A 27,113-nucleotide genomic window follows, 5' to 3' on the forward strand; every position below is an offset into this window, starting at 1 on the left:
CAAGTGTTTTTCCTGCATCTATTGAAATGATCATGTGAATTTTACCTTTCATTCTATTAATGTGATACATCACATTGATTGATTTGCATATGTTGAACCACCCTTGTATCCCAGGGATAAATCTAGCTTGATCATGGTGTATTATCCTTTTAATGTGCCATTGAATTTGTCCTGCTAATATTTTGTTGAGAATTTTTGCATCTCTGTTCATTGGGGATACTGGTCTGTAATTTTTCTTGTATTGTCCTTATCTGGCTTTGGTTATCAGGGTAGTCCTGGCCTCATAAAAAGTTTGGGAGTGTTCCCTCTAATTCAATTTTTTGGAATAGATTGAGAAGGATTGGCATTAATTTTTTAACTGGTAGAATTCACCAGCAAAACCATCTGGTCCTGGGCTTTTTTGTGTTGGGAGGTTTTTGATCACTGATTGAATCTTCTTGTTATTGGTCAGATTTTCTGTTTCTTCCTGATTCAGTCTCGGTTGGTTGTATGTTTCTAGGAACTTATCCATTTCTTCTCTGTTGGTCAATTTGTTGGTATACAAGTGTTCCTTATAATGTCTTATGATGCTGTGTATTTCTATTATCAGTTGTGATATTGCCTCTTTCATTTCTGATTGTATTCTCTTATTCTTAACTAGTCTAGCTAAAGTTTTGTCAATTTTGTTTTTAAAGAAAACAGCTCTTGGTTTTGAATCTTTTATATTTTTGCTCTGATCTCTATTTCCTTTATTTCCCCTCTGATCTGTTATTTCCTTCCTTCTGCTTGCCTTGGCTTAGTTTGTTCTTCTTTTTCTAGTGCCTTGAGGTGTGAAGTTAGGTTGTTTATTTGGGATATTTGTTTATAAATGCATTTATCACTATAAACTTCCCTTTATGAACTGCTTTTGCAACATCCCATTGGTTTTGGTATGTTTTGTTTCCACTTGCATTTGTTTCAAGATATTTCTTGATTTCCCTTTTGACCGATTTCTTTTTTGACCCATTAGTTGTTCAGGAGTGTGTAGTTTATAGCTTGTTTATACCAGACATACTGTTAAGTGAAGAAAGCAAAAGAAACAAAAACAAAAACAAAAAAACCCACCAAAATGCTAATTTATGCAAAAGAAATAATACAGGAAGGATTAAATCAGAAGCTAGAGACCGGTTATCCATAGAGGGCTGGTGGGAAAACTCAGGGAGGGGGATGGGGTAGCAGGGGTGAGAAGAGAGTGACATTACTGTATCTTTTGTATAGCTCTCTTAGAACATAATAATGTTTCAGATACCATTCACTTATCAAATAAATTAAAACCAACTAGTATGAGGGGGAGTACCTGAAATGAAATAAAAGCCAACAAGAGATCCTAACTATATTATATTGAATAACGTAACACTGAAGGTGGTTGAGAACGTAAAGTAACCATGGAAAACACTGTCCTCACTGGATAATGTAAGGCCAGAGGGAAAACGAACCACACAAATGCTCTAATCTGGTCAATAAATGTGTTTCTCACGCAGGTGTGGACTGGCAATTTTTTTTTTTCCCATGCCATACGTCATGAAGGATCCTAGTTCCCCGACCACGGATCAAACCCGTGTCCCCTGCAGTGGAAGCGCAGAGTTTTAACCACTGGACCACCAGGGAAGTCCCTGGACTGGCAGTTCTGAAACTACCTTAAGTGTACGCTAGAACTGAACAAGTAAGTAAAAAGATTGCAGATAATGAGAGCCAGGTTCTTACCTTAGGAGAAAGAATTTACAAATAAGGAAAGGTTAAAATGAACCCTGTGATGTTGAATTGAAATTGGAAGTGTTACTGTAAGCTCATGTTTTTTCACGTACACGTTTCGATAACTAGCTGCAGAATATGGGTGTGTGTCTGTGAGTGAGCATACCTACATTTATCTCCTAGCTCTGGTGGCAGAGAGGACCAAACAGCAGTGACTCTAGTAGCAATGAGCACATGTAGTGCCGAAGTCTTGGCTTCTCAAGCCAGTCGCCAATAAATGGAACTAGGAGTCCTTGGAGAGGTGGCTGTTCCAGCACCTGGACAGGGAGTGAATATGAGAGCGTTTAACATCTTGCCAGAAAGTAAGAAAATGCTTAAAAAGTGGGGAGGAGCTTTTCCAAGGAACACAGGAGTCTACCTAAAGGAGCTTTTAAGGGCCCAAACTGGAATAATTTAAGGAATAAAATAATGATAGTACTGGATTATAACCCATAGAAGAAAATAAATATCCATGATTCCATAATTAATATGATCAAATAAATTAGTGGGGAGAAGAGACAGCTCTTCCTTCAGAAGTCCAATTAGTAAATGTAGAAGAAAACAGGCAAATACTACAGAAATAGTTGTTCTGAACAAGATGCTAAAATTAGTAGGTGAAAGTTTGAAAAACCTATATATAGTTTCAAAGTATCTCCCCAAGATACTTATCAACTACAAAGGGAAAGATAGTAACTTTACAGTGGAGAAACCCAATAGAAACCACTTAACCAAGTGGTCAAGGTCAACATCACATGTACAAAATATGACATGAACTGCATGATGCATTAAGGATACATCATTTCTGTGGCATTCTTGCCAAAATGCACACTCATCCCAATCATGAGGAAAACACCAGACAAATCCACACATCAAGGGATACTATTGGGAGTAACTGATCAGTATTCTTCAAAAGTGTCTTGTCTTTTTGAAGACAAGAAAAGACTGAGGAACTATCACAGAGACAGAACTAAATGCAATGTGGGATCCTGGATTGGATCCTACAACAGAGATAGTGGATAAAGTGGTGAAATTCAAATAAGGTATTTAGTTAATAGCACTGTATCAATGTTAATTTCTTGGTTCTGATAGTGGTTATGTAAGTGTTAACATTAGGGAAAGCTAAGTGAGGGACATATGGAATCTACTACTTTTCCAACTTTTCTGTAAGTTAAAAAATTAGCTCAAAATAAAGTTTAAAAAAAGGGTGGTGGAGGATAATATGGTGAAACCAGTTAGTATAACTGATTTTCTTCTTCCCCAGCTGCGTTCAGCCGCTTTGGTATACACAGAGCAGGCAGACTGTGTGTAAGACAGTGACTGGAGTCTAGGACATGTTCTCAAAGAGGGGTAAGCTGCCCTGTTAGTTTGGGTCCTCTAGGAAGCAGACACTGTGGTGGAGGTGGGAATTTACCCCAGCTACGTGCAGTCATGGGCTGGGGCCCACCTCTCACTCGCTGGGCTAAGCACGCTCTGCCTGGCGGCACGTGTCCACTCAGCCCCCATGAGCCCCTCCCCGTAGTGTTCCAGGTGCCTGTTTGGAACCTCCCAACTCTTGTGTCAGCTGGGAGGAAGACCGCTGCCTCCTCAGTTCTACAGCCAAGTGGTACTTTGACCCCTTGTGAGAGACTGGACAGGCAGATGGGAGCAGGCAGGAGGAGCCATCCCACTGGCAGAAGACATCACTGAAAAGTCATTTTCTTGGCTGGTGTCAGTCACAGAATCAACTGAAAAACAAGACAGAGCCTAGAGGGAGGCAGCACCCATGGGAGCCAACTAGGAAATCGCAATGAATTGATTTTAAGTAGCTGCCGGTATGATTATTTTTAGCCACAGGCCTCAACCAGCTTTCAAAACCTGCTAGTAAGAGTCTCACAGTAGCCAGCAAGTTAAAGCCAGCACAGAAATTTAGCTTTTAATTTGACAGCAAGAATCTGCTTAGCTGGGAGATGGCTTAGAAAGCGAATCAGAGGAAGAGGACTCTGCTGCAAGTTTAAGATAATTTTTCACGTCTATCACATTTGAAAATAAAAGTTTTTTCAGTAAATCTGTCTTCTGCCACCCCAGCTCAGTATTATATATGCATGTTGAGTAAAACAAATTATTTCACCACCTAAACTTGAGGGAGAAATAGACTCAGATAGTAAGTGCCGGCAATGCCCCACCCCCACACTTTGGTAGCATATCCCGCAGGAAGCCGCGATCAGAGACTGAATGGGTTTAATGTATCCACACCAGCATGCACAGAACGGCCAGGCTGGCTGATGATGGGACTGGATCCCTGGCTGCTTCCTAAAGCGTCCAGGGCCGCCCCAGGAGGAGAGGCCTCGGCAGCCAATACAGGGGAGGCTGGCGGGGTGCCGCCAACAGTTTCCCTGACCACATCTCAAAGCAAGTGAAAGGGACCTGCAGGCGGAAAAGGGGAGGGGAGGGGAAGGAGGAGGGAAAGGGAAAGGGAGGGGAGGGAGAGAGGAAGGGGAGGGGAAAAGAGGACGACCGGTGGCAAACATGACAGAGTCTGGAGTACACAGGAAAAGCCAGTCCATCTTTACTGTAGTGAGTGCAGGATACAAAGAGTTTACAACAACCTCTAACATTTTCTTAACCATTTGATAAAAAGTTCACTATAATATTTATTGTATAATGAAGAAAAAAAACACATTCAGGGAAAAATTGAGATTAACTTATTTTTCTTAAAAGGTTCATCTCAAGGATGGCAACAAAGTCCAGCTTGTGCCGCCAAACGGTTTTACATGATCAAACCGTGTACAGCTTCTTGTGTGAACTGTTGACTACAAACATTTACCAAATACATAAATCTCTTTTAAAAAAGCCATTTTAAATATAGCAAAGCAGTGTCTTCTTGCACAGCAAAGTGAAGAAAGTTTCTACAGAGAAATAAAAGAAGTTTTACATTTGTAAAATCTTTTTCACATTCTAATCATCTAGCTTCTTATGATCCAATGCCAGGAGTTTTCTGGTTCCTTATTTACTATGTATTTCTTGTGCGCATGATGGTTAATACAGAAAATATGTTAATGCTTTATTAGTTGTCCTTACAGTAAAAGGAAATGGTAAAACATATACTGTTCTTTTAGAACAAACCCCTGATTTACTCTCTAACACAATGGACATAATTAGGGCTCAAAAGATTGATTTTTGATTGGGACCATCTGTAGATGTACAATGGTGACTTTCACTCTCAATGTAGTACCAGGTAGACTGCTGAAGGACGTACAGCTGCTGGAAACTGTACTTGAACCAGTGCAATTTAAGCTTTTTTTGTTTTTGTCTTTTAGTAATAAAATACTTCATCTGCAGGGATAAAATTTCTTATGGTGTCATACAAAACACATGAGTCTAAAAGGGTAGAAAAGTAGGTTCTAAAGTGACACGGTTAGTGTCTTCCCCACTCTGAGCTGGTTTCCACCAGGAGACATGTATGTTTTATGTGTTCGTACATGGGGTCTGGGTGAGGGTGTCTCTGTCAAGTCCATATGCTCTAAGTCACACTGGGTGTATGGGAAAAGGGTTAACAGTCAAATACTCAGTTCCTGAAAACGGAATACATTGTTACTTGGTCAGTGTAATTGAAATACAAACTCCGAGCCTTGCGTAATATTGTTTTAGAAAACAGTAGTTGTACTGATTATAAACCTGCATAGAAAGAAAGACTATTGAGATACAGTCAGAAAAGCCATCTCATAAGGCACACAAGAAAATAGACAGTAAATGTGAATGTGTTAACTCCTATCCCATGTACAGCAGAAGTTCATGAACATGCATAAATAACAACCAAAGCAGCACTGAACACTTCCAAAGCTATAAATGGTTTACAAAGTGGTAAGGATTATCCTGGAAATTCAGTGTTGGGAAACTGTCTTCTTTCAATTAGGTGTGTCCTCATGAAGAAATGTGCCTGTAAGTAGTTCAGTAAAATAAGTATATTTTAAAGAAAAACCAATCCTTTCTGAATAAGAGCCAAATGTGTAAACTGACAAGAGGAGAAAGCATACTGCCCTCCCTTTTTTGGCCTCTATCAAAATTTACTACCGAAAATGTCATTAAAAACAGAATTCCATTTTGCAGCTGGGAATGCCACAAGTTTATCCTGTACCTACTACCTATGTGTCAGCCAGGAAGTCTGGCTGATGATTTGTCACAAAGAGCATAGGAGGAAAATGTCACAAGGAATGCAATTTAGGGGGAAAAACCAAAACATAAGTAAAAATTGTAGGTAGCTGCTTAATATTAAGTTTAAAATAGAAAATAGCAGTAATTTTAAACCCTTACTTTCAGTTTCTCAGGAAAGGGAGTATTTAAAAATCGATGATGAAAGACATACAGGACTTTGAATTTTGTTCAGGGCACAAGCCCAGGGACCTGCCAAACTTGCTGTTACCACTTAGCTGTCTTCCTGTGAGAGTAAGGCCTTGGTCAGCATCTCAGTTGAGGGCATTAGGATGGCAAGAGTTGTGCCAAGAATCGGCACCACGAGAGGACTGCTCCCCACACTGCAGTGTCATTCGATGCACAGAGTGTCCGGCGTGGTAGTATTCTGTAACCAGCTGCATCATGCTATTTTAGGGGGTCAAGGAAAAAAGACCCCTTTCCCCACGAATATTTTTCCCTAATCATTTACCACTTATAAAACCTTTGTGCTCATCAACTATTTTGCCATTTTCTCTAATATTAATTAAATTAGGTCAGCTTTTCTACTATATTTTTTCCCTCACAAAAGGCAAGTTTTAAATAATGCCTTATAAAATCTGTCACAACACATTTTACATTTATGCAGGATGAACTTAACACCAATTTTTTTTGCCACTTTGCTATTTATATACACATATAAAATATATAATGATGCTCAACCCATACAGCACAAAGATTACAACGTAACATCACACATTCACCACCAGTGAGGGGAGAAACCCCTTTATACAATCCTCTGAAAAGACTGGGCCAATAATTAAAATCCAAAGTACAGTATATTTAACAAAATAGTAAATATTAAACAGTGAATACTCTACTTAATAAGGATCTCGCCTTTTCCCCCTAAATTGGCGGCAATCCACAAAAATATACTTTTTAATCTGGTGACCATACAATACATAGGTACTTACATCAAAGGTGATAATATATTTAAGATTCTATATACACAAAAAGTTTGGCTCAACTTTTAATTTACATATAGAGTAATAAGTGTTCATGGCTTTTTTTTTCCAAGGTTCTGCTTGCAAGATATTTTTGTTTGTTTTTTTTCCCCCTCTTAAAATAAAACTAGAAAGTTAAAACAAGATAAAGCTATTCTCTAAAAAAAAAGTTACAACATACAGCTTTGGCTTATATAAATAATTCATAGCAGAATGTGTTCAAAAGTAGTGAATATAATTTTATATATAGTCATCAATTCATAAGGGTGTTTTCTTTCATATAAAATATACATGAGCTAAAATCAGTTTCTTTAATTTTTATGATATGAATGTAAAAAGAAACTTCTGACATATTCCAATTATAACTTAATATATTAATTTACTGTTAATGCTCTATATTTCTAGGCTAATATTTTCTGAATATTTCATGCGTGTTTTCTATTCTCTCTCTTTTTTATTAGCTAAAAGATCACTTCTTTGACCCAATACATTTTTGCACGTGCAAAACAGTTATGTGTGGGGCTTTTTTGTTTTGTTTTTTGTTTTTAATACCAACAGCCCTTTCCCATGCACCTCTTTGCAACAGAGACCCATGCCAGGTGGGTAATTAATATAAATGTCATTTTATGTACAGTATTGCTTTCTTGGTTCCTGCTTTTCTACTGCTCTGTTCTACAAAGCATTTTTCTTAAGTAACTACAGTCACCGCACAGTTAAATAAAACAAGTAGGGGCCCTCTAGGTTTCTGCAAGCTAGTGTGGGAGAATTATATATATGGGTACACGTTTCTCTGCAAAAACTGGTTATCTTATGAAACAAGTAGTCCAAGGAAGTGCCAGACTAGACTGCCTACAGGGTGCTCTGTTTGCCATGGGACGCACACCTGCAGATCTATAAGAGTTTGCAGGTAAGTGCCTGATTCCGTGTATGCAACACACACCCACACATACACACACTCACACCCACATACATATATATGTAAAGGGATATATATGTATGTATGTACATATAAATATATTTAACTCATGTCCTTATTTACCAACTTAGATATGTAGAGCAGTTCACTGCAGTAACAGAAAGTACAAACACCAGCCTGGAAGCCTTAGGTCACCCACGCGTCCATCCTCATTCGCTTTACGGAAGGGCTCTCTCTGTCCTCAGTGTTTGGGGGTCGGCCAAGCACAATTGGAGAATGGAAGTCGCTCCGCGGGTCCTCCCGGTCACTGCCATCATAGGAACTGCTCGAGCTGCTCAGACTGTCTACAGGGGAGCGGCCCATTTCCTGCCGCGGCTGCGGCTGTGGCTGCGGCTGCTGCTGGGGGGGTTGTGACTGCGGCGGCGGCTGCGGCTGCTGCTGGAAGCCTGATGGGGTCATTCGATCCCGGGGAGGTGAAATTGGTTCTGACTTAATGTTGATGTTTTGGTTGGTATTAATGGATAAATTCGAACCCTGAGATAACTGCCCTCCAGCACTGAAGGAAAAAAAAAAAAAAAAGATATGGTAGATGGTTTGTGAGTGCATCTGCATAGATGGAATATTACAGACACCACCTGACTGAAAAAAGTCCAGGGTCTGAAATACTGTCAGAATTCCCCAAGACCAGTTTTGGTGTTTCCTGCAGTGCTTGGCACAGAAAAAAATTATATATCCCTGGTGGAAAAAAAACAAGTACAGTTGAGATTTTTAGTGACTGGTCCTGTTACCCACAGTCTTGGTACTTCTGTAGCTGAAGTATCCAAAACAGTGTCAGTGACTAATGCTGTACATGGACCAAAATGGAAGAAGAACAATATGGCAACTTGAATTCTGCTCCCTCTCTTCCTTTCTGCTGCTTCTGTGACAGGCACAACGTGTCACCTATTCTCACAGCAGCTCTCAGAAGTCAGTCATGTCACCCTATTTTCCAGATGAGGAAAGTGTCTCAGAAAGGCTAAGTGACTTGCTCAGAGTAGGACACAGTAGAGTGTATACAGGCTTTCCCCCCAGTCTGAGCACCAAGCCTTTTCCACTTGCCTTTGCATGGCTATTTTTAGTGTGTCCATTTAGGATGCTCTGCAAAGGCCCGAGGGCCAAACACCTGTGTAGGCAAAGAAATTTCCCTCAGATACTCTGCGCCTTTCTCCATGACATAATTCCCAAGACGACTGGTAACAGTATGCATTGTGGAGCTATTTCAGGATGCAGGGAAGCTCTCTGGGGATTTCCAGGGCAGGAAGCTAGGAGGCTGGGTGTCCCCAGTGTCCTGAGCAGGGGCGAGGCAGCCAACCCTCATGGAGGCCACGTGGGCCTGCTATGCTGTCCCCTCGTCTAGGATGTTCTCCTCTAGTTGCTCTGTGGGCTGACTATTCTGGTTCTACCTAAGCACCATTCCTTCTGCTGGTGATGCCTGGTCCTACCTGGGCACCACTGTAAACCCTTTTCACTTATATCCCCACACGCTGTCCATAAGGAACATTCTCTTTTGTAAGCCCTTCTTGGTGAGGTATACAGTGTATGCAGTGGGCTGGGATCAACCACATGAATCCCATGTAGCTTGATTCATACATAAGATACCCAAGCCCTACCACTCCTCCCCTACGATCCAGGGAGAAAGCAAAGGGCACAGCTCATTTTCTTAATCTCTTTGTCTGTTGATGTTAACCAAGGCAAAAAAAGAGAAGGGTGGTAGGCAGGCCGGAATACCTTCAGGCTGCCTTTCTTCAAACAGTGGAATGAGACAGAGGTTGGGAAATAGGGGTACAGATTTGGGGAAAATTTCTAGTTACTCACACGAGAGAGCTGAGGGCTGCTTGTCCTAAATGGTGCTGCTGCCATGCTGACACCTGTCCCAGAGACAGCATTCCTGGGGAGCTGAAGCCCTGCAGGGCCGACAGGTCTGCACTAGTCAGTGAGTAATCTAAAATAAAGAAGGAAATGTTGCTTGTGTGTGTAATAAAAGGACCATGCAAAATCTGTTTTTCAAATAGTTGCTTCAAAAGTTTTCTTATGTTGAGAGAAGCCAGATACTTCATAACATCAAACAACACACTTACGGGTCTAAAACACACAAAAATTTTTCTTTTGGGAGGTTTATAGGACCTAGCTGTATTCAGTTGTCTGGGATTAGTTCAATAAAAAAGGTTTCAATTTTGTACTGAATATTTATAGTTTATTATTTTACAAGAAGTTGAGATACTTCTTCCGGACTTGTAAATAGAAATAATAAAAATGCCATCACTAAAGGATGTTCCTATACAATTGTTATTTTAAATAAATATGCCCACTGCTACCCTCCTGAACAAAGAGAAACACTCCAGCTCACCCTGACTCCATCTAAATCAGCACGTCTCATATTCTTGAAGTACAGGGGGAGCAGGAAAGACTCAGGACCCCTTCTCATGGGGTGCCAAGCTTAGTGACATAGACAGTATTTACATTATCACACAATTAAATAACTGCATTTGTTCGAAGTACAGGAACTGTCAAAGATCCCTGACTGCATGCAAAATGAAAGTTCATCAAAAAACTGTTACAAGACATAATATACATGAATGCTTCAGTCATAATCATTGTGACCAAGACTTGGGATGTTAGTTATCATTCACATGTAGAGTTATTTCAGTTCATCATTACACTTGTCTTTTCTAGTTAGTTCTAAAGAGAGGAGGCAAAAACTCTTCTAACTTCTTTTTCATGTCTCAAGACAGGTGTTTAAAGAAATTGGTCTTCCTAGTTAATTAGCATTTAAAAAAAAGAAACTGAGTTGAAACAGCATAGCTCTGCTTAGGATATTTTCTCATTCAGTGTTCTCTAAGATTGCCTCGTCCCTTCCCACAGAAGCTGGGGTGGGGGTCCATCACACTGTGCCTTCCACAGTGCCTCCAAGTCCTTCCAACTACTTACTTGACATGTCTACTTGGATGTCTCTCCAGACACCTCAAATCTGACATGACCCCAACTGGACTCATCATTTCCTCCAAACCTGCTTCTCTTTAGCAAATGGAACCAACTTTCACATGACTGTTCGTGCCAGAAACCTGTGGGTGTTATCCTTGGTACTTACTTCCACCACCAACCATCATGTCTGGTTGACTCTAGCTACTGTCTCTCAAGCCTGCCCAAGTTTCACCGTCTCTAATGCCACCACCCTAGTTCACGCCATCAGTATCCATTACTTGGACCATCACAGTAGCCTCCTGTGTGGTGTCCTTGAATTCACTTTTGCCCCATGCACACTGTAGCCAGGTGATCTCAAAAAACAAATACGGTCATGATACCTCTCTGCTTAAAACCTTTCTATGGCTTCCCAATGCTCTCAATGCTTCTCATGTCCAAAGTCCTCAACAAGGCCTATGCCTGTGCATCCTATGCAGGGCCTATGCATCCCTACTTACCTCTGTAGTTTCAACTCTACAGCCATCCCATCCCTCCAGCCACGCTTCTGCTGCCTCCCAGCCTTTGTACACAGTACTCCCTCTTCCCGGAACACTCTCCCTACTCTGCCTGGCTGAGTCACGCGTGCTCCTTCAGGTTGAAGCTTCAGTGCAGCCCTTAACACGACAGTAATAAATTATTCCTAGAGCTGTTCGTCCTTTGTCTTTTCCTCTGATAGACCCTACATTCCACTGTTAACCATGCACTCTTGTATTTCCAGTGCTTGGCACGGTGCTTGTCACACAGTACGTGTTCAATAAATATGTGCTGAATGGATCCGTGAATAAGTGGAGAAGCTGGGAGTGATCTTATGGATGGGCATGAGGAAGCATTTATATGATTCCTCCACACAGAACTATTGTACTCTTTGAAATGTTGCTCATTTATTCATCCCTGTACTGACTGACTGGCATGTGTTTGACACATGCCACACATACAACGTAGCTGATATACTAACGAAAGACAAAACATGGACGCATGTTTTAAAAAGGCAAATAGATAAATACGTTAAAGATAACGTGGTAACATTAAACAGAATAGGTGCTCTGAGAGAGAGCAAAGACTCTGTAGTTAAGGAGTGAGACTGATGCTGAGTGATGGACAGTTTCGACAGAACGTGACTCCATTTTTATGTTTTGGTAATTCCTTCTGGACTTAAAAAAAAAGATTCTTTAAATCCAATGGCATTTCTAAAAACAAATACAGGAGGATATCTAAGTTGAATATTGGAAAAACCTGTCATGAAATGCTCAGTAAACTGTAATCTAATGTTGACACCCAGCTCAAGCCCCATCTCCTCAGCCAACACTCCTCTGAACATTCTAGTTCACAGATTTCCTTCTTTCCTCACCTTCTCGAGATCAGAGTATCAACTGGTAACCTCAACAACTCAGGACTTCCCCGCCATAGTTACCAACTTAGGTATGTCCTGTCTCCTTTTCCAGAATAAACTTGGGAGAAAATTTATGTCCCTAGAATAGTGTTGCTCATATAGCTGGTCATCAGGACAATGAAACAGAATTTCTATGAATGCATAATCCCTGGCTTTACTCTAGATTTAGCTGATGGATTTGGACATTTTTTTTCATATTGATTGTTGGAAAAGGTAGTAGACATTTTCTAAGAGGCTTTCTTTTTCAACAAAACCTTTTAAAGTTATTTGTTTTAAAAGAACTACTTGGAATTAAAGTAGCAATCAAATGTACTGACGGCTCTTCACCCCTCTGGGAGCTCCAGAGAGCAGGGTGAAAGCACCGTGCTACAGCATTTACCCTGAAGTCTAAAATTAGATGATTTTTATTAGTCTCCTTATTAGAATCACAAAAGAATAAATTCTGTGCACTGTAGTCTCTGAAAAACTGGCAAGGTATTTTTAACTATTTCCCTCTTTCCTTCTTTTGAAGCATCAGGTGTTTGGCTCAGCTGGTGAGAAAGTGAAGCCCCATGTGTCCTCTGCCACTCCCTATCATGGCACATCTAGAGAAACCTGTGCACGTGGGGTTCTCCACACAGCCTGTGTGGCTGAAAGCACCCCTTCAGTCACTGCAGCATTCTTAAATTTGCCTGATATACCCTCCAAATAGGGTATTTGGGAGTGAAATGTCTAAATAAACATGAATGAGTGAAAAGCTCCCCTCAGAGGTGACGAGTGACAGACTCTGAGGAGAAACAAGAAAACTCCTGGTCTTGCCCCTCAGGCACAAACAGCAGAAACCAAATGGGCTGTAACACGGAGGAAAACATGACCTGCCGGCACAGCCACCCAGCGCCACCTCCCCGAGCCCTAAGGTCCAAAGGGACTCAGTCTTTCCCAAGGTAGGTTGACACAGCATACAGAAAAACACCTTATTTCAAAAGCCTGGAATAGTGAGATGCTGTTTAACAAGAACTATATAGAAAATGCCGAGACTTTTGCTCCGCTTGCTGCATACCATAATTTTGATAACAGCTAGTTGTTTCTTCATCAGGCGTAAGTAAAAGTTCATGCAGGGAAATCTTTCTACGATCAATGTGTATTTTCTAATTTTTTTTAAGACTAGCATGTGTTCTTTAACATATCCAAATGTGAATCTAAGAAACTGGAAATAACTTATTTCAATAAATATACTTTTTAAAAATCATAAAAGCACATGTTGAGCACAAAACAAAGAAATAAAACCCACAAAAGGCAACAGAGTAGGCTTACCAGTGTTGTAGGCAGTCGGCATTGCTGAGTACACCAAGCCCTGCGGAGGCAGGCTAGGGGTTGTCACAGACACCACAGGGGTAGCTAGGGGCTGAGTGGCTTGAGAACTGCTTATCCTCTGGGTATTCTGTGAGAGAGAAGAAAAAAGTGTTATTCTGTGAGTATTTATATTCAAACTTAATATTTTAAAAATAACATTCAATTTAAAAGTGACATTTTTCACAGTTTTATGATGTGAATGTCATTATTCCCTGAAGCAGTGATCATGTGAAAACCTTAAAAATACTAATGAGAATAACTAAATATTTAATTTTAAAGGACATATTTTACATTAATTATGCAGTTTCCCCTAGAGTCTTTTTCATAGAGTTTATTGATGTCAGATATACCCTTAAAATAGAAAACTGCATTAGGACTGATAACACTTATGTGTTAGCATAAATGAGGACCTGATGCCACTATAAAGATAGCCAAACTACCCTAAACAAAATATGTGTAGATTTTAAATACCAGAGGATAGCAAGGTCATTTGTATATATAGAGATTATAAGTCCATGAGCATATAGGGATCAAAACTACTTTTTGCAGCATTTACATATTAACAAGGTTTTAAGTCATGGCTTACTAAAGTGCAGCTTGTATTCATATTTCCTTCCCTGTGATCCTGCAGTTGACACACACACACATATATATATGTACATGTATATGTATGTATATATTTAGATACAGATTTTTTAAGACTTTTAAAAGAGCAGTTTTAGGTTCACGGCAAAACTGAAGGAAAGGTAGAGATTTACCATATACTCCCTGCCCCCATACATGCAGAGCCTCTCCCATCATCCACATCATCCAACATTGACTGTTTTTTAACGGCAGATTCAGACACAGTCTCCTGACTCTTATGAGAGGAGAAGCTTTGAGTAGAGAGCTCTTGAATAAAGTACTTTTGACAGGGCTGTATGAGAAATGGTAAATGCTTGCCAACTGACAGCATCTACATAGTATCCTATCTAGAGTGGGAATGAAAAAAGAAATCAACTATTGAATAATCAAGTCAGTTTAAGATAGTCACCATTCTCTATGTGTAGGGGTATGACAGGGCAGTTTCTCATGACACTGCCTTAAGCGAACACTTTCTAAAACTTGAGGATCAGAGGAACAGGACAGACTCCAAGTTCCATGTGGTTAGAACACAAGAAGGCTAACGCATAACTCCAGGGTTATTTTTTTCTAACTGAAGAAATTACAGCCTGATAACTGACATTTGGGGTACTAAGCCATATGAATAAAAGTATAATTCAGTGCCCTTGAGGTTATAAAGAGTCAGGATGTGATTCAGTTTTCTCTATCACCATTTCAAAGGGTAATCAGATAAAGGCCTTTGGTTAGATCTAGATATTTGAACTTTTGATCATTTGATAAGGATCCAGATCTCATTTTATTTCTTTTTAGTTTGTATTTTCTATCCAATCTTAAATTAGAGGATGTTGGAAAGACCATTCAGGTTATACTGCCCTGGATCTTGTCCCAGATTCACTAATTCCTAAGCACTGGGAAAATCATTTAACCTCTCCAAACCTCTTCAGTTGTAAAGTGGGGAAGATAGCGATCACTGTGCTGCCTGCCTTGTAGTACTACTCTGAGAATCTAGTAAGATAATAGATGGGAAATGCTTTGAGACAACTGAAGTACTACAGGAAGGTAAGATAGTACCCTTAAATTATTGCTCTAAGAAACCCTCTGGCCCAAGATTTCTACATAACTTGTATAAAAAAAAAGGTAAATATATTTATTCCTTCTGATCCATAGCTATTCCCCTGGAGCTGTCATGAAGTAGAGTTGTTCTAGAATTGCAAGGCTTCTAAAGGAATCTCTATAGTCTGGTTCTAAAGGAGTCTTTAGTGTAGGCTCCAGGGCACTTGTCTTTATTTCACTTGAGGTCAGAGCCATTCATGATTATATTTTAGAGCTCAAGCCAATTTTATACAACTTTCCGAATTCTAATAGATTGTGTTTCTGATTATATTTTGGTCTGACACATAAAGCTCTGCATTTTAAATTGATTAAGTTTTAGAGTCTGAATTAGCTTAAGTTTTAGAAATGCGAATGACTGTTTACAGTTTTTGGTTATATATTTGTTTCTTAATTATAAGTATTTTTATGATTGCTAGATTTTATAGTCTTCAAATACTTAGAAATTTACCTTTGAGATTCTGTAATTGAGGGTATACTTTAAGGAATGTGGAAAGGAATACATTTTTGTCTCAGCATCAAGTTAAAAATTTTAATGAATTTTTGAGACAGGGATCTATTTTGGATTTAATTTGTTCTCACAGATTTGGTCACTGAAACTTCAAGAGTCAAATAGTAGGTGAAAAATACAGTACAACATGGTTTGGTCTAGCTTTATCCATGCCATAGCTTCACCTCCATGGAAATCTACTGATGTGACCTCAAGATGGGGGGTGGGGAGATGGTGTGTGTGTGTGTGTGTGTGTGTGTGTGTGTGTGTGTGTGTAAAACAGTAACACTCCAATATATCGGTTCTACCCATTAAAGCTCAATGGCACTGATTTCCACAACCACTAGAGGGCAACATATTGCTAGATAATTCATAAGTTCACAAGGAAGCATTCATGATAACTTCTTAAGGGTATATAAATAGTGAGGTTTAATCTAAGATGAATTATTTTATCTTGAACTATAAACATCCATTTGCTAGTCATTATTGTATCATTAAGTAAAGTATTTCCCCAAAAGATAGTTAAAATCTGCACATGATATAATCCAACACCACAATGAAAGCTGGCTAGTATATTTTAGTTAACCAATATGAAACCACATCCAAAACTGTGAGAGTGAACACAAAGTTAATGAACAATCTCTCATCTTAAGGACAGAGCAGAGACAACCTTATCTGAAAAGAAACCAACTGTGCAGAACATACCAGCATGCATATATATATAATAATAAAATGTAAACAAAATGAACAGATGCCTTTCCCCCATGCTTTCATGCAATCTAAACCTCTGTCCATGCTAAAAACTAAACATTTTCAAGTTTTTATTCCCCTTAAAGTCACCTAATTAGCAGCTGACTGTGAAATCAGAAGATCAGTTCTGTGAGGTTTAAGTTTTAGTTCCCAAAGAAATATATCAACTGGAAGTTATTTTTAGTCAAATTTAATTTCTAGAAAAAAAGCCAATAGAAATCATTTGTTTTGGAAAAAAGGTAATAGCTACTTTTACGAACAGAATATCTTCTGATAGAAAAAAAAGTAAGTTTGTGTATGTTAAATTAAAGACATTCATTTTAATAAACAGGGAACCCCCTTGTGGTTCAGATCATCTCATGCAGGATGAAATAATTCTAACTCTGAAAAAAGGTGACCTCACCAAAAATGATGTAATCTTTTTGAAAGAAAGAGAAACACAAGACAGTGTGTTACAATCTGAGGAACTGTGAGGGTGAAGTCATTTTCTAAAAATATATTAATAATTTGGGGAACTATAAAAGGTATTTTGTATCTTAAAAAAATTCTTTAATGTGTCTTCTCATCATGGACAGCTATTGTTTATAATAGTTCTATCCCAAAGTTCCTTAAAAAGTTGTGACAAATAAAATGAGTCAAGATATACAATTATAAGTAGAAAAACCAGACTCTGCAGTATCAGTAGGTTGGTTTAGTTATTCAAAATGTTTGGACAGTATTTAATAGCAAGAAAAAAAATCTGTGTAACAAAGGGAATATTAGATAAAAACATTGAAGAGAATTAGTACTTTCTACATCTTTTTCAACTCCCTTCAATCAGAAACCCACACTCACCAACTCCAATTCCTCTTCCTCCGACTGCACTCAGCACATAAGAGGGATAAGAGAGTTACTAAGACTGTTGGTACTCGAATATAAAATATTTCTTTAGAAAAACATGTTATCTGAACACTAGCAGTTGTTTGGAAGTCTAAAGAGATGATTATATATGCAGTGAGTACAAACATAAATTATTTATTGTTTCTGTACCTGTAGTTGACTTCAAAAGACTGGAAAGATTCTTTTAAATCCTCTAGGGCCAGGATTTAAAGACATTCCTACCCCAACTTGGTCTGCTCTTATGCTGGCCTCACCTACACATGGCCATGCTACTGTGACAATATATAAAAGGATTTCCTAATCATGAAACTAGTTTCTATTTGGAATCTGGAGAATATTAACTCTATACTTACATCTAAATCCTCCCATCCCTACCCTACCTGGTCACACATGTCCATTTATCTCATACTAGATTCTGTGCTCCTTGGTGGGCAGAAATTATCTTGTTTTCTTATTTCCCACAGTAACTAAGCACACTGTTATGAAACAACAAGAACTCAAACATTTAGTAAGTATAGTTTTAAATAATACAAATTTATATGTTTATCATTTGCAAATACAGTTTTCAAATGAATATAATAATTTCAATGGAGAAAAAACACATATATGAAGAAAATGAGACTGGAGGAGAAACGAACTGATAAATCACATACAGAAAAGATGAATGAAACATTGTTCCTTTTTTCCCTACACATCTAGAAAGTATTAATATGCTAGAAATAAGCTACTATCTAGTTTTTTATTATTTTACTTGAATAAGTCAAGCTTCTTTGTCAATCTGCGAAAGGTGTTTTATAAGCATCACTGATACAGGAAGCCCCAATCTGAAAGCAGACAATGGTGTAAAATAGGAAGAAGGTTCATTATTTACTCTGAAAAACAACTACCTGGCCTATAAACTTCTATTTCAAATGTGCGCAAAATGCTCTTCAACTGTTTTGTTATAGATGTCATCACACATCTCCAACAGTAAGACACATCAAAATAATATGGGTGTGTGTATGTACAGTTTTCACTATAACTTACAGGGATAAGGGTGTAAATAGTTTCTGTGGCAAATTTTAAGAATTCCATGGAGATGCTTCATGATCTCTTAAAAAAAAAGATCAAGATAACTGACAAGTTGCTAAATGTCAAACTTGTAGTTTGTCCTTAAATTTTGCAGTTTATTAGTAATTCTTATAAATATATTTCTACACCTTAAATGAAACTTCCTATAGTTTTTATTTCTGAAGCATAGTGGCAGGTATTCCACATCCAGTTCATGAAAGGTGAGCCAAATGACTATCCTAAATGTCATTTTTTCTCAGCTCCTTTTCTTGGGGATATACTTCTCTGTTTATATAGGTATGTATTTTTTTTAACATCTTTATTGGAGTATAATTGCTTTACAATGTTGTGTTAGTTTTTGCTGTATAACAAAGTGAATCAGCTATATGTATATATATATCCCCCCCATATCCCCTCCCTCTTGCATCTCCCTCCCACCCTCCCTATCCCACCCCTCTAGGTGGTCACAAAGCACTGAGCTGATCTCCCTGTGCTTGCGATGCAGCTGCTTCCCACCAGCTATCTATTTTACAGCTGGTAGTGTATATATGTCAGTGCTAATCTCTCACTTCGTCCCAGCTTACCCTTAACCCTCCCGGTGTCCTCAAGTCCATTCTATACGTCTGTGTCTTTATTCCTGTCCTGCCTAGGTTCGTCAGAACTTTTTTTTTTTTTTTTAGATTCCATACGTGTTAGCATACGGTATTTCTTTTTCTATTTCTGACTTACTTCACTCTGTATGACAGACTCTAGGTCCATCCACCTCACTACAAATAACTCAATTTCATTTCTTTTTATGGCTGAGTAATATTCGATTGTATATATGTGCCACATCTTCTTTATCCATTCATCTGTTGATGGACACTTAGGTTGCTTCCATGTCCGGCTATTGTAAATAGTGCTGCAATGAACATTGGGGTGCATGTGTCTTTTTGAATTATGCTCTTCTCAGGGTATATGCCCAGTAGCGGGATTGCTGGGTCATGTGGTAGTTCTATTTTTCTTTTTTTAAGGAACCTCCATACTGTTTCTCCATAGTGGCTATATCAATTACATTCCCACCAACAGCACAAGAGGGTTCCCTTTTCTCCACACCCTCTCCAGCATTTATTGTCTGTAGATTTTTTGATGATGGCTATTCTGACTGGTGTGAGGTGATACCTCATTGTGGTTTTGAATTGCATTTCTCTGATGATTAGTGACGTTGAGCATCCTTTCATGTGTTTGTTGACAATCTATATATCTTCTTTGGAGAAATGTCTATTTTAGGTCTTCTGCCCATTTTTGGATTGGGTTGTTTTTTTTGATATTGAGCTGCATGAGTTGCTTGTACATTTTGGAGATTAATCCTTTGTTGCTTCATTTGCAAATATTGCTCCCATTCTGAGGGTGGTCTTTTCATCTTGTTTATGGTTTTCTTTGCTGTGCCAAAGCTTTTAAATTTTATTAGGTCCCATTTGCTTGTTTTTATTTCCATTTCTCTAGGAGGTGGGTCAAAAAGGATCTTTCTGTGATTTATGTCATAGAGTGTTCTACCTATGTTTTCCTCTAAGAGTTTGAGAGTTTCTGGCCTTACATTTAAGTCTTTAATCCATTTTGAGCTTATTTTTGTATACAGTGTTAGGGAGTGTTCTAATTTCATTCTTTTACACGTAGCTGTCCAGTTTTCCCAGCACCACTTATTGAAGAGACTGTCTTTTCTCCACTGTATATTCTTGCCTCCTTCATCAAAATAAGGTGACCATATGTGTGTGGGTTTAATCTCTGGGCTTTCTATGCTGTTCCATTTATCTGTATTTCTATTTTTGTGCCAGTACCATCTGTCTTGATTACTGTAGCTTTGTAGTATAGTCTGAAGTCCGGGAGCCTGATACCTCCAGCTCCGTTTTTTTTTCCTCAAGATTGCTTTGGCTATTCAGGGTCTTTTGTGTTTCCATACAAATTGTGAAATTTTTTGTTCTAGTTCCGTGAAAAATGCCATTGGTAGTTTGACAGGGATTGCACTGAATCTGTAGATTGCTTTGGGTAGTATAGTCATTTTCACAATGTTGATTCTTCCAATCCAAGAACATGGTATATCTCTCCATCTGTTTGTATCATCTTTAATTTTTCATCAGTATCTTATAGTTTTCCGCATACAAGTCTTTTGTCTGCTTAGGTAGGTTTATTCCTAGGTATTTTATTCTTTTTGTTGCAGTGGTAAATGGGAGTGTTTCCTTAATTTCTCTTTCAGATTTTTCATCGTGAGTGTATAGAAATGCAGGAAATTTCTGTGCATTAATTTTGTATCCTGCTACTTTACCAAATTCGTTGATTAGCTCTAGTAGTTTTCTGGTAGCATCTTTAGGATTCTCTATGTATAGTATCATGTCATCTGCAAACACTGACAGTTTTACTTCTTTTCCGATTTGGATTCCTTTTATTTCTTTTTCTCCTCGGACTGCTGTGGCTAAAACTTCCAAAACTATGTTGAATAACAGTGGTGAGAGGGTTCAACCTTGTCTTAGAGGAAATGGTTTCTGTTTTTCACCATTGAGAACGATGTTGGCTGTGGGTTTGTCATATACGGCCTTTATTATGTTGAGGTAGGTTCCCTCTATGCCTACTTTCTAGAGAGTTTTTATCATAAATGGGTGTTGAATTTTGTTGAAAGCTTTTTCTGCATCTACTGAGATGATCATATGGTTTTTAGCCTTCAATTTCTTAATATGGTGTATCACGTTGATTGATTTGCATATATTGAAGAATCCTTGCATTCCTGGGATAAACCCCACTTGATCATGGTGTATGATCCTTTTAATGTGCTGTTGGGTTCTGTTTGCTAGTGTTTTGTTGAGGAGTTTTGCATCTATGTTCATCATATATTGGCCTGTAGTTTTCTTTTTTTGTGATATCTTTGTCTGCTTTTAGTATCAGGGTGATAGTGGCCTCATAGAATGAGTTTGGGAGTGTTCCTCCCTCTGCTATATTTTCCAAGAGTTTGAGAAGGATAGGTGTTTGCTCTTCTTTGAATGTTTGATAGAATTCACCTGTGAACCCATCTGGTCCTGTGCTTTGGTTTGTTGGCAGACTTTTAATCACAGTTTCAATTTCACTGCTTATGATTGGTCTGTTTATATTTTCTATTTCTTCCTGGTTCAGCCTTGGAAGGTTGTGCTTTTGTAAGAATTTGTGCATTTCTTCAGGTTGTCCATTTTATTGGCATATAGTTGCTTGTAGTAATCCCTCATGATCCTTTGTATTTCTACAGTGTCAGTTGTTACTTCTTTTTCATTTCTAATTCTGTTGATTTAAGTCTTCTCCTTTTTCTTGATGAGTCTGGCTAATGGTTTATCAATTTTGTTTATCTTCTCAAAGAACCAGCTTTTAGTTTTGTTGATCTTCGTTATTGTTTCCTTATTTCTTTTTCATTGATTTCTGATCTGATCTTTATGATTTCTTTCCTTCTGCTAACTTTGGGGTTTTTTGTTCTTCTTTCTCTAATTGCTTTAGGTGTAAGGTTAGGTTGTTTATTTAAGATTTTTCTTGTATCTTGAAGTAGGATTAAATTGCTATAAACTTCCCTCTTAGAACTGCTTTTGCTTTTGCTGCATCCCATAGGTTTTGGGTTCTGTTTTCATCATCATTTGTTTCTAGGTATTTTTTGATTTCTCTTTGTTTTCTTCAGTGATCTCTTGGTTATTTAGTAGAGTACTGTTTAGCCTCCATGTGTTTGTATTTTTTAGTTTTTTTCCTGTAATTGATATCTAGTCTCATAGCATTGTGGTCAGAAAAGATACTTGTTATGATTTCAATTTTCTTAAATTTACCGAGGCTTGATTTGTGACCCAAGATATGATCTAGCCTGGAGAATGTTCCATGAGCACTTGAGAAGAAATTGTATTCTGTTGTTTTTGGATGGAATGTCCTATAAATATCACTTAAGGCTATCTTATCTATGTGACATTTAAAGCTTGTGTTTCCTTATTTATTTTCTGTTTGGATCATCTGTCCATTGGTGAAAGTGGGGTGTAAAGTCCCCTGCTATGATTGTGTTACTGTCGATTTCCCCTTTTATGGCTGTTAGCATTTGCCTTCTGTATTGAGGTGCTCCTATGTTGGGTCCATAAATATTTACAATTGTTATATCTTCTTCTTGGATTGATCCCTTGATCAGTATGTAGTGTCCTTCTCTGTCTCTTGTAATAGTCTTTATTTTAAAGTCTGTTTTGTCTGATATGAGAATTGCTACTCCAGCTTTCTTTTGATTTCCATTTGCATGGAATTTCTTTTTCCATCCCTCACTTTCAGTCTGTATGTGTCCCTTGGTCTGAAGTGGGTCTCTTGTAGACAGCATATATATGGGTCTTGTTTTTGTATCCATTCAGCCAGTCTATGTCTTTTGATTGGAGCATTTAATCCATTTACATTTAAGGTAATTATCGATATGTATGTTCCTATTACCATTTTCTTAATTGTTTTGGGTTTGTTTTCGGAGGTTTTTTTCCTTCATTCGTGTTTCCTGCCTAGAGAAGTTCCTTCAGCATTTATCGTAAAGCTGGTTTGGTGGTGCTGAATTCTCTTAACTTTTACTTGTCTGTAAAGGTTTTAATTTCTCTGTCAAATCTGAATGAGATCTTTGCTGGGTAGAGTAATCTTGGTTGTAGGTTTTTTCCTTTCATCACTTTAATTACATTCTGCCACTCCTTTCTGGCTTGCAGAGTTTCTGTTGAAAGAGCTGTTAACCTTATGGGGATTCCTTTGTATGTTATTTGTTGCTTTTCCCTTGCTGCTTTTAATATTTTTCTTTGTATTTAAATTTTGATACTTTGATTAATATGTGTCTTGGCGTGTTTCTCCTTGGATTTATCCTGTATGGGACTCTCTGCACTTCCTGGACTTGATTGACTATTGCCTTTCCCATGTTATGGAAGTTTTCAACTATAATCTCTTCACATATTTTCTCAGACCCTTTCTTTTTCTCTTCTACTTCTGGGACCCCTATAATTCGAATGTTGGTGCATTTAATATGGTCCCTGAGGTCTCTGAGACTGTCCTCAATTCTTTTCATTCTTTTTTCTTTATTCTGCTCTGTGGTAGTTATTTCCACTATTTTATCTTTCAGGTCACTTATCCGTTCTTCTGCCTCAGTTATTCTGCTATTGATTCCTTCTAGAGAATTTTAAATTTCATTTCTTGTGTTGTTCATCGTTGTTTGTGGGCTCTTTAGTTCCTCTAGGTCCTTGTTAAACGTTTCTTGTATTTTCTCTTGTATCCAAGAGATTGGATCATCTTTACTATCGTCATTCTGAATTCTTTTTCAGGAGTACTGTCTATTTTCTCTTCATTTGTTTGGTCTGGTGGGTTTTTACCTTGCTCCTTCATGTGCTGCGTATTTCTCTGTCTTCTCTTTTTGTTTAACGTACTGTGTTTGGGGTCTCCTTTTTGCAGGCTGCAGGTTCGTAGTTCCCATTGTTTTTGGTGTCTGTCCCCAGTGGGTGAGGTTGCTTCAGTGGCTTGTGTAGGCTTCCTGGTGGAGGGGACTAGTGCCTGTGTTCTAGTGGGTGGGGCTGGATCTTGTCTTTCTGGTGGGCAGGGCTGCGTCCAGTGGTGTGTTTTGGGGTGTCTGTGAAATTAGTATGATTTTAGGCAGCCTCTCTGCTAATGGGTGATGTTGTGTTTCTGTCTTGCTAGTTGTTTGGCATGAGGCGTCCAGCACTGGAGCTTGCTGGCTGTTGGGTGGAGCTGGGTCTTAGTGTTGAGACGGTAATCTCTGGGAGAGCGCTCGCTGATTGATATTACATGGGGCCAGGAGGTCTCTGATGGTCCAATGTCCTGAACTCGGCTCTCCCACCTCAGAGGCTCAGGCCTGACACCAGGCCAGTGCGCCAAGACCCTGTCAGCCACACAGCTGTTGACGAATATGAGAAATATGAGCTCCCTGAACTGTTGAAGCAGATTTAGGTGCTGTCTCTGAAATGTTATTCTTGTGAGAATCTTCCATAATCAACTGTGCCTCTATGTATGTATTTTTAACTTTGTATTCTGAAATAGTTTTAGGCTTAGAGAGCAGCTGCAAAGAGAGCACACCACCACACACCTCATCCAGTTGCCCCCAAAGTTAACACCATGAAGAAACAAGATGCAGTTGTCAAAATTGCATGTAGTAGTAACCAAAGCTATAGACTTTCCTTGGGTTTCAGTCTTTTCATGAATGTCTTTTTTCTGGTCCTGGATCAGATCCTGCATCTCACATGCCTTTAGCTGTCATGTATCCTTAGTCTCCACTGGTCTCCACAGTTCCCTCAGTCTTTCCTTGTTTTTCATAACTGACTTTGACAACTTTGGAAGAGTACTGGTCAGGTACCTTGGAGATCATCCTTCAGTTTGGGTCTGTCTGATATTTTCTCAGTTAGACAGACAGCATGGACTTCTGGTAGACCACCACAGGGGTGACGTGATTCTCTTAGCACATGGTATCAAAAGACGCATGTCATCCCATTACCAGTGATGTTAACCTTGATCTTCTGGTTAAGGTAGTGTCTTCCAGGATTCTCCACTATAAAATCACTATTTTTCTTTTTGTAATCAATGATTATTTGGGGAGAGACATTCTGAGATTTATTAAATACCCCATTTCTCCTTAAATTTTTGCTAATTTTAGCATTCATCCATTGACTTTGCCTTCAAGGTCTGCACTGTGGTGTTAATAATGATGATTTGCCATTTCTCTCATTCTTTCTACCTGTATTAATTAGAATTCTTCTCTAAGGAAGAGTTGTCCCTTCTCCATTTATTCAATCAATTACTTAGTAACAGTCTCAGTATTTTTAATTCTTTTATTCTTCTTGTGTTATAATCCAATAATATTGTTATTTATTTTGTTGCTTAAATTGTTCTAGATCTGGCCACTGGGAGCTCCTCTGAAAGGTTGGGTTCCTCTGACTTTTGACATACATTTCCTTATACTCTGGCACCTTTGGCTCACTGTGTATTTTCCTGACCCTAGCTCTACAATCACTTCTCCAAGGAGTCTTGATTCTTTTTATTGGAGAATGGTGTTTAGAAACTACGATCTGAGTGCGAGGTGTGCTCAGTTACCAGGTGTCATTGTTTTATGACCCTCTCAGCAGTTACAGCTAGGAAATATATGATGTATACGAATTCATGTGTATACAACATCTATCTCTGTATCTATCTATCTGTCTATCTATCTATCTGTATATATGTTAAAAAAAAAAGTTCATACTGAAACCTCCAACTACAACCCTGAAAAACAGGATTCTTTATAGCCTTCCCCACCCACATTGCTTAATTGTAAGTTTTTTTCTCAAGAAACCTGGCTTTCTTTATCTACAATGTATAGTAGTTGCTTGTTTAAGGGTGTGTATGTGTGTAACAAATTTACCATCTTGAGCACCGTCATTTCATGCAATTTTTTTTGGTCTCCGTACTTATGGTATCCAGTCAGAACAGTTTCCAAAGTTATTTAGAGCAGCTCTTTCTTCCTCATCCCCTTCAGTATCATCATATCACTCATTTGTAATAATGTTATATTCATGTATCATGGTCTGTATTTCATCTTGGGTTCCCCTGGAATCCTGGTTGACTTTTTTTAATGGAATATAGTAAAAAAAAAAATCACTCTTTGTATTTTACAGTTTTGTAGGTTCTAACAAAAGCATAGATTAATGTATCTAACAGTACAGTATCACAGATAGTTCCATCCCCTCAAAAATTCCCTTATACTACCCCTTTTGTATTCAACTCCTCTCCCCACCCCTGGCAACCACTTATCTGTTTTGCATTTTCCATTATGAAATATAAATGTAATCATATATATACTATGTAGTCTTTGGGATCTGGCTTCTTTCAATTAGCAAGATTCATTTATATTGTTGTGAATAAATACTTCATCCCTTTTGTATTACTGAGCAATATTCTTTTGTATGGATGTACCAGAGTGTGTATACCCATTTATCTGCTGGAAGGACATCTGGGTTGTTCTCACTTTTGGGAGATTATGAAAAATATAAGTTTTTTATATAAGCATGGTTTTCAATTCACTTGAGTAAATACTCTAGGAGCAGAAATCGTTGGGTTGTATGACAAGTATATATTTAACTTTATAAGAAGTTGCCAAACTGTTTTCCAAAGTAGCTGTACCATTTTGAATTCCAAGCAGGAATACATGAGAATTCTTGTTGCTCTGCATCCTCACCAGAACTTGGCATTTTTAGTTTTTTGGTTTTGTTTTTGTAATTTTAGTCATTCTAACAGGTGTGTAGTTGTGTCATTCTGGATAAAAATCTTTTACTAGATAGGTGATTTTGCAAATATTCTCTCCTTATCTGTAGACTGTCTTTTTATTCTCTGAACAGGGCCTTTTCATGGAGTGAAACTTAAATTTTGTTAAATACCAATATATCAATTTTTTCTTTATGGATCATGCTTTCGATGTTGTAATTCTCCAATGTTTTCTTCTAGAAGTTTCAGAGTTTTGTGTTTTACATTTGGATCTATAATACATTTTGAGTTAATTTTTGTATAAGCTATGAATTATACGTCGAGGTTCTGTTTTTGCATATGGATGCTAAATTGCTGCAGCCGCATTAGTTGTACTGACTATCCTTACTCCACTGAATTGCCTTACTACCTTTGTAAAGAAGCAACTGAATATATTTGTGTGGGTCTATTTTCTGGGCTCTCTGTTTT

At 38.3% G+C, this 27,113-nt stretch overlaps 1 protein-coding gene across 5 annotated transcripts in view; it reads right to left on the reverse strand.

Moving 5' to 3' along the window:
- Positions 1–4,270: 4,270 nt before the first annotated feature.
- MEF2A (myocyte enhancer factor 2A) overlaps positions 4,271–27,113 on the reverse strand; it is a 171,012-nt gene continuing 148,169 nt past the window's right edge. For 3 of the 5 annotated variants that reach the window (XM_082619381.1, XM_082619385.1, XM_082619382.1), the window contains 4 exons: positions 17,325–17,348; positions 13,499–13,625; positions 9,670–9,796; positions 4,271–8,371 (listed from right to left, as the gene is read on the reverse strand). In XM_082619381.1, coding sequence (XP_082475507.1) covers positions 8,002–8,371; positions 9,670–9,796; positions 13,499–13,625; positions 17,325–17,348 — 648 coding nt within the window. In that variant the 3' untranslated portion in view covers positions 4,271–8,001. The remainder of the gene's footprint in view (positions 8,372–9,669; positions 9,797–13,498; positions 13,626–17,324; positions 17,349–27,113) is intronic. The other 2 variants (XM_082619383.1, XM_082619384.1) reach the window with 1 other exon arrangement.

Source organism: Mesoplodon mirus (assembly GCF_964341445.2).
Source record: "Mesoplodon mirus genome assembly, chromosome: 4".
In the NCBI taxonomy this organism is placed as follows: Eukaryota; Metazoa; Chordata; class Mammalia; order Artiodactyla; family Ziphiidae; genus Mesoplodon; species Mesoplodon mirus.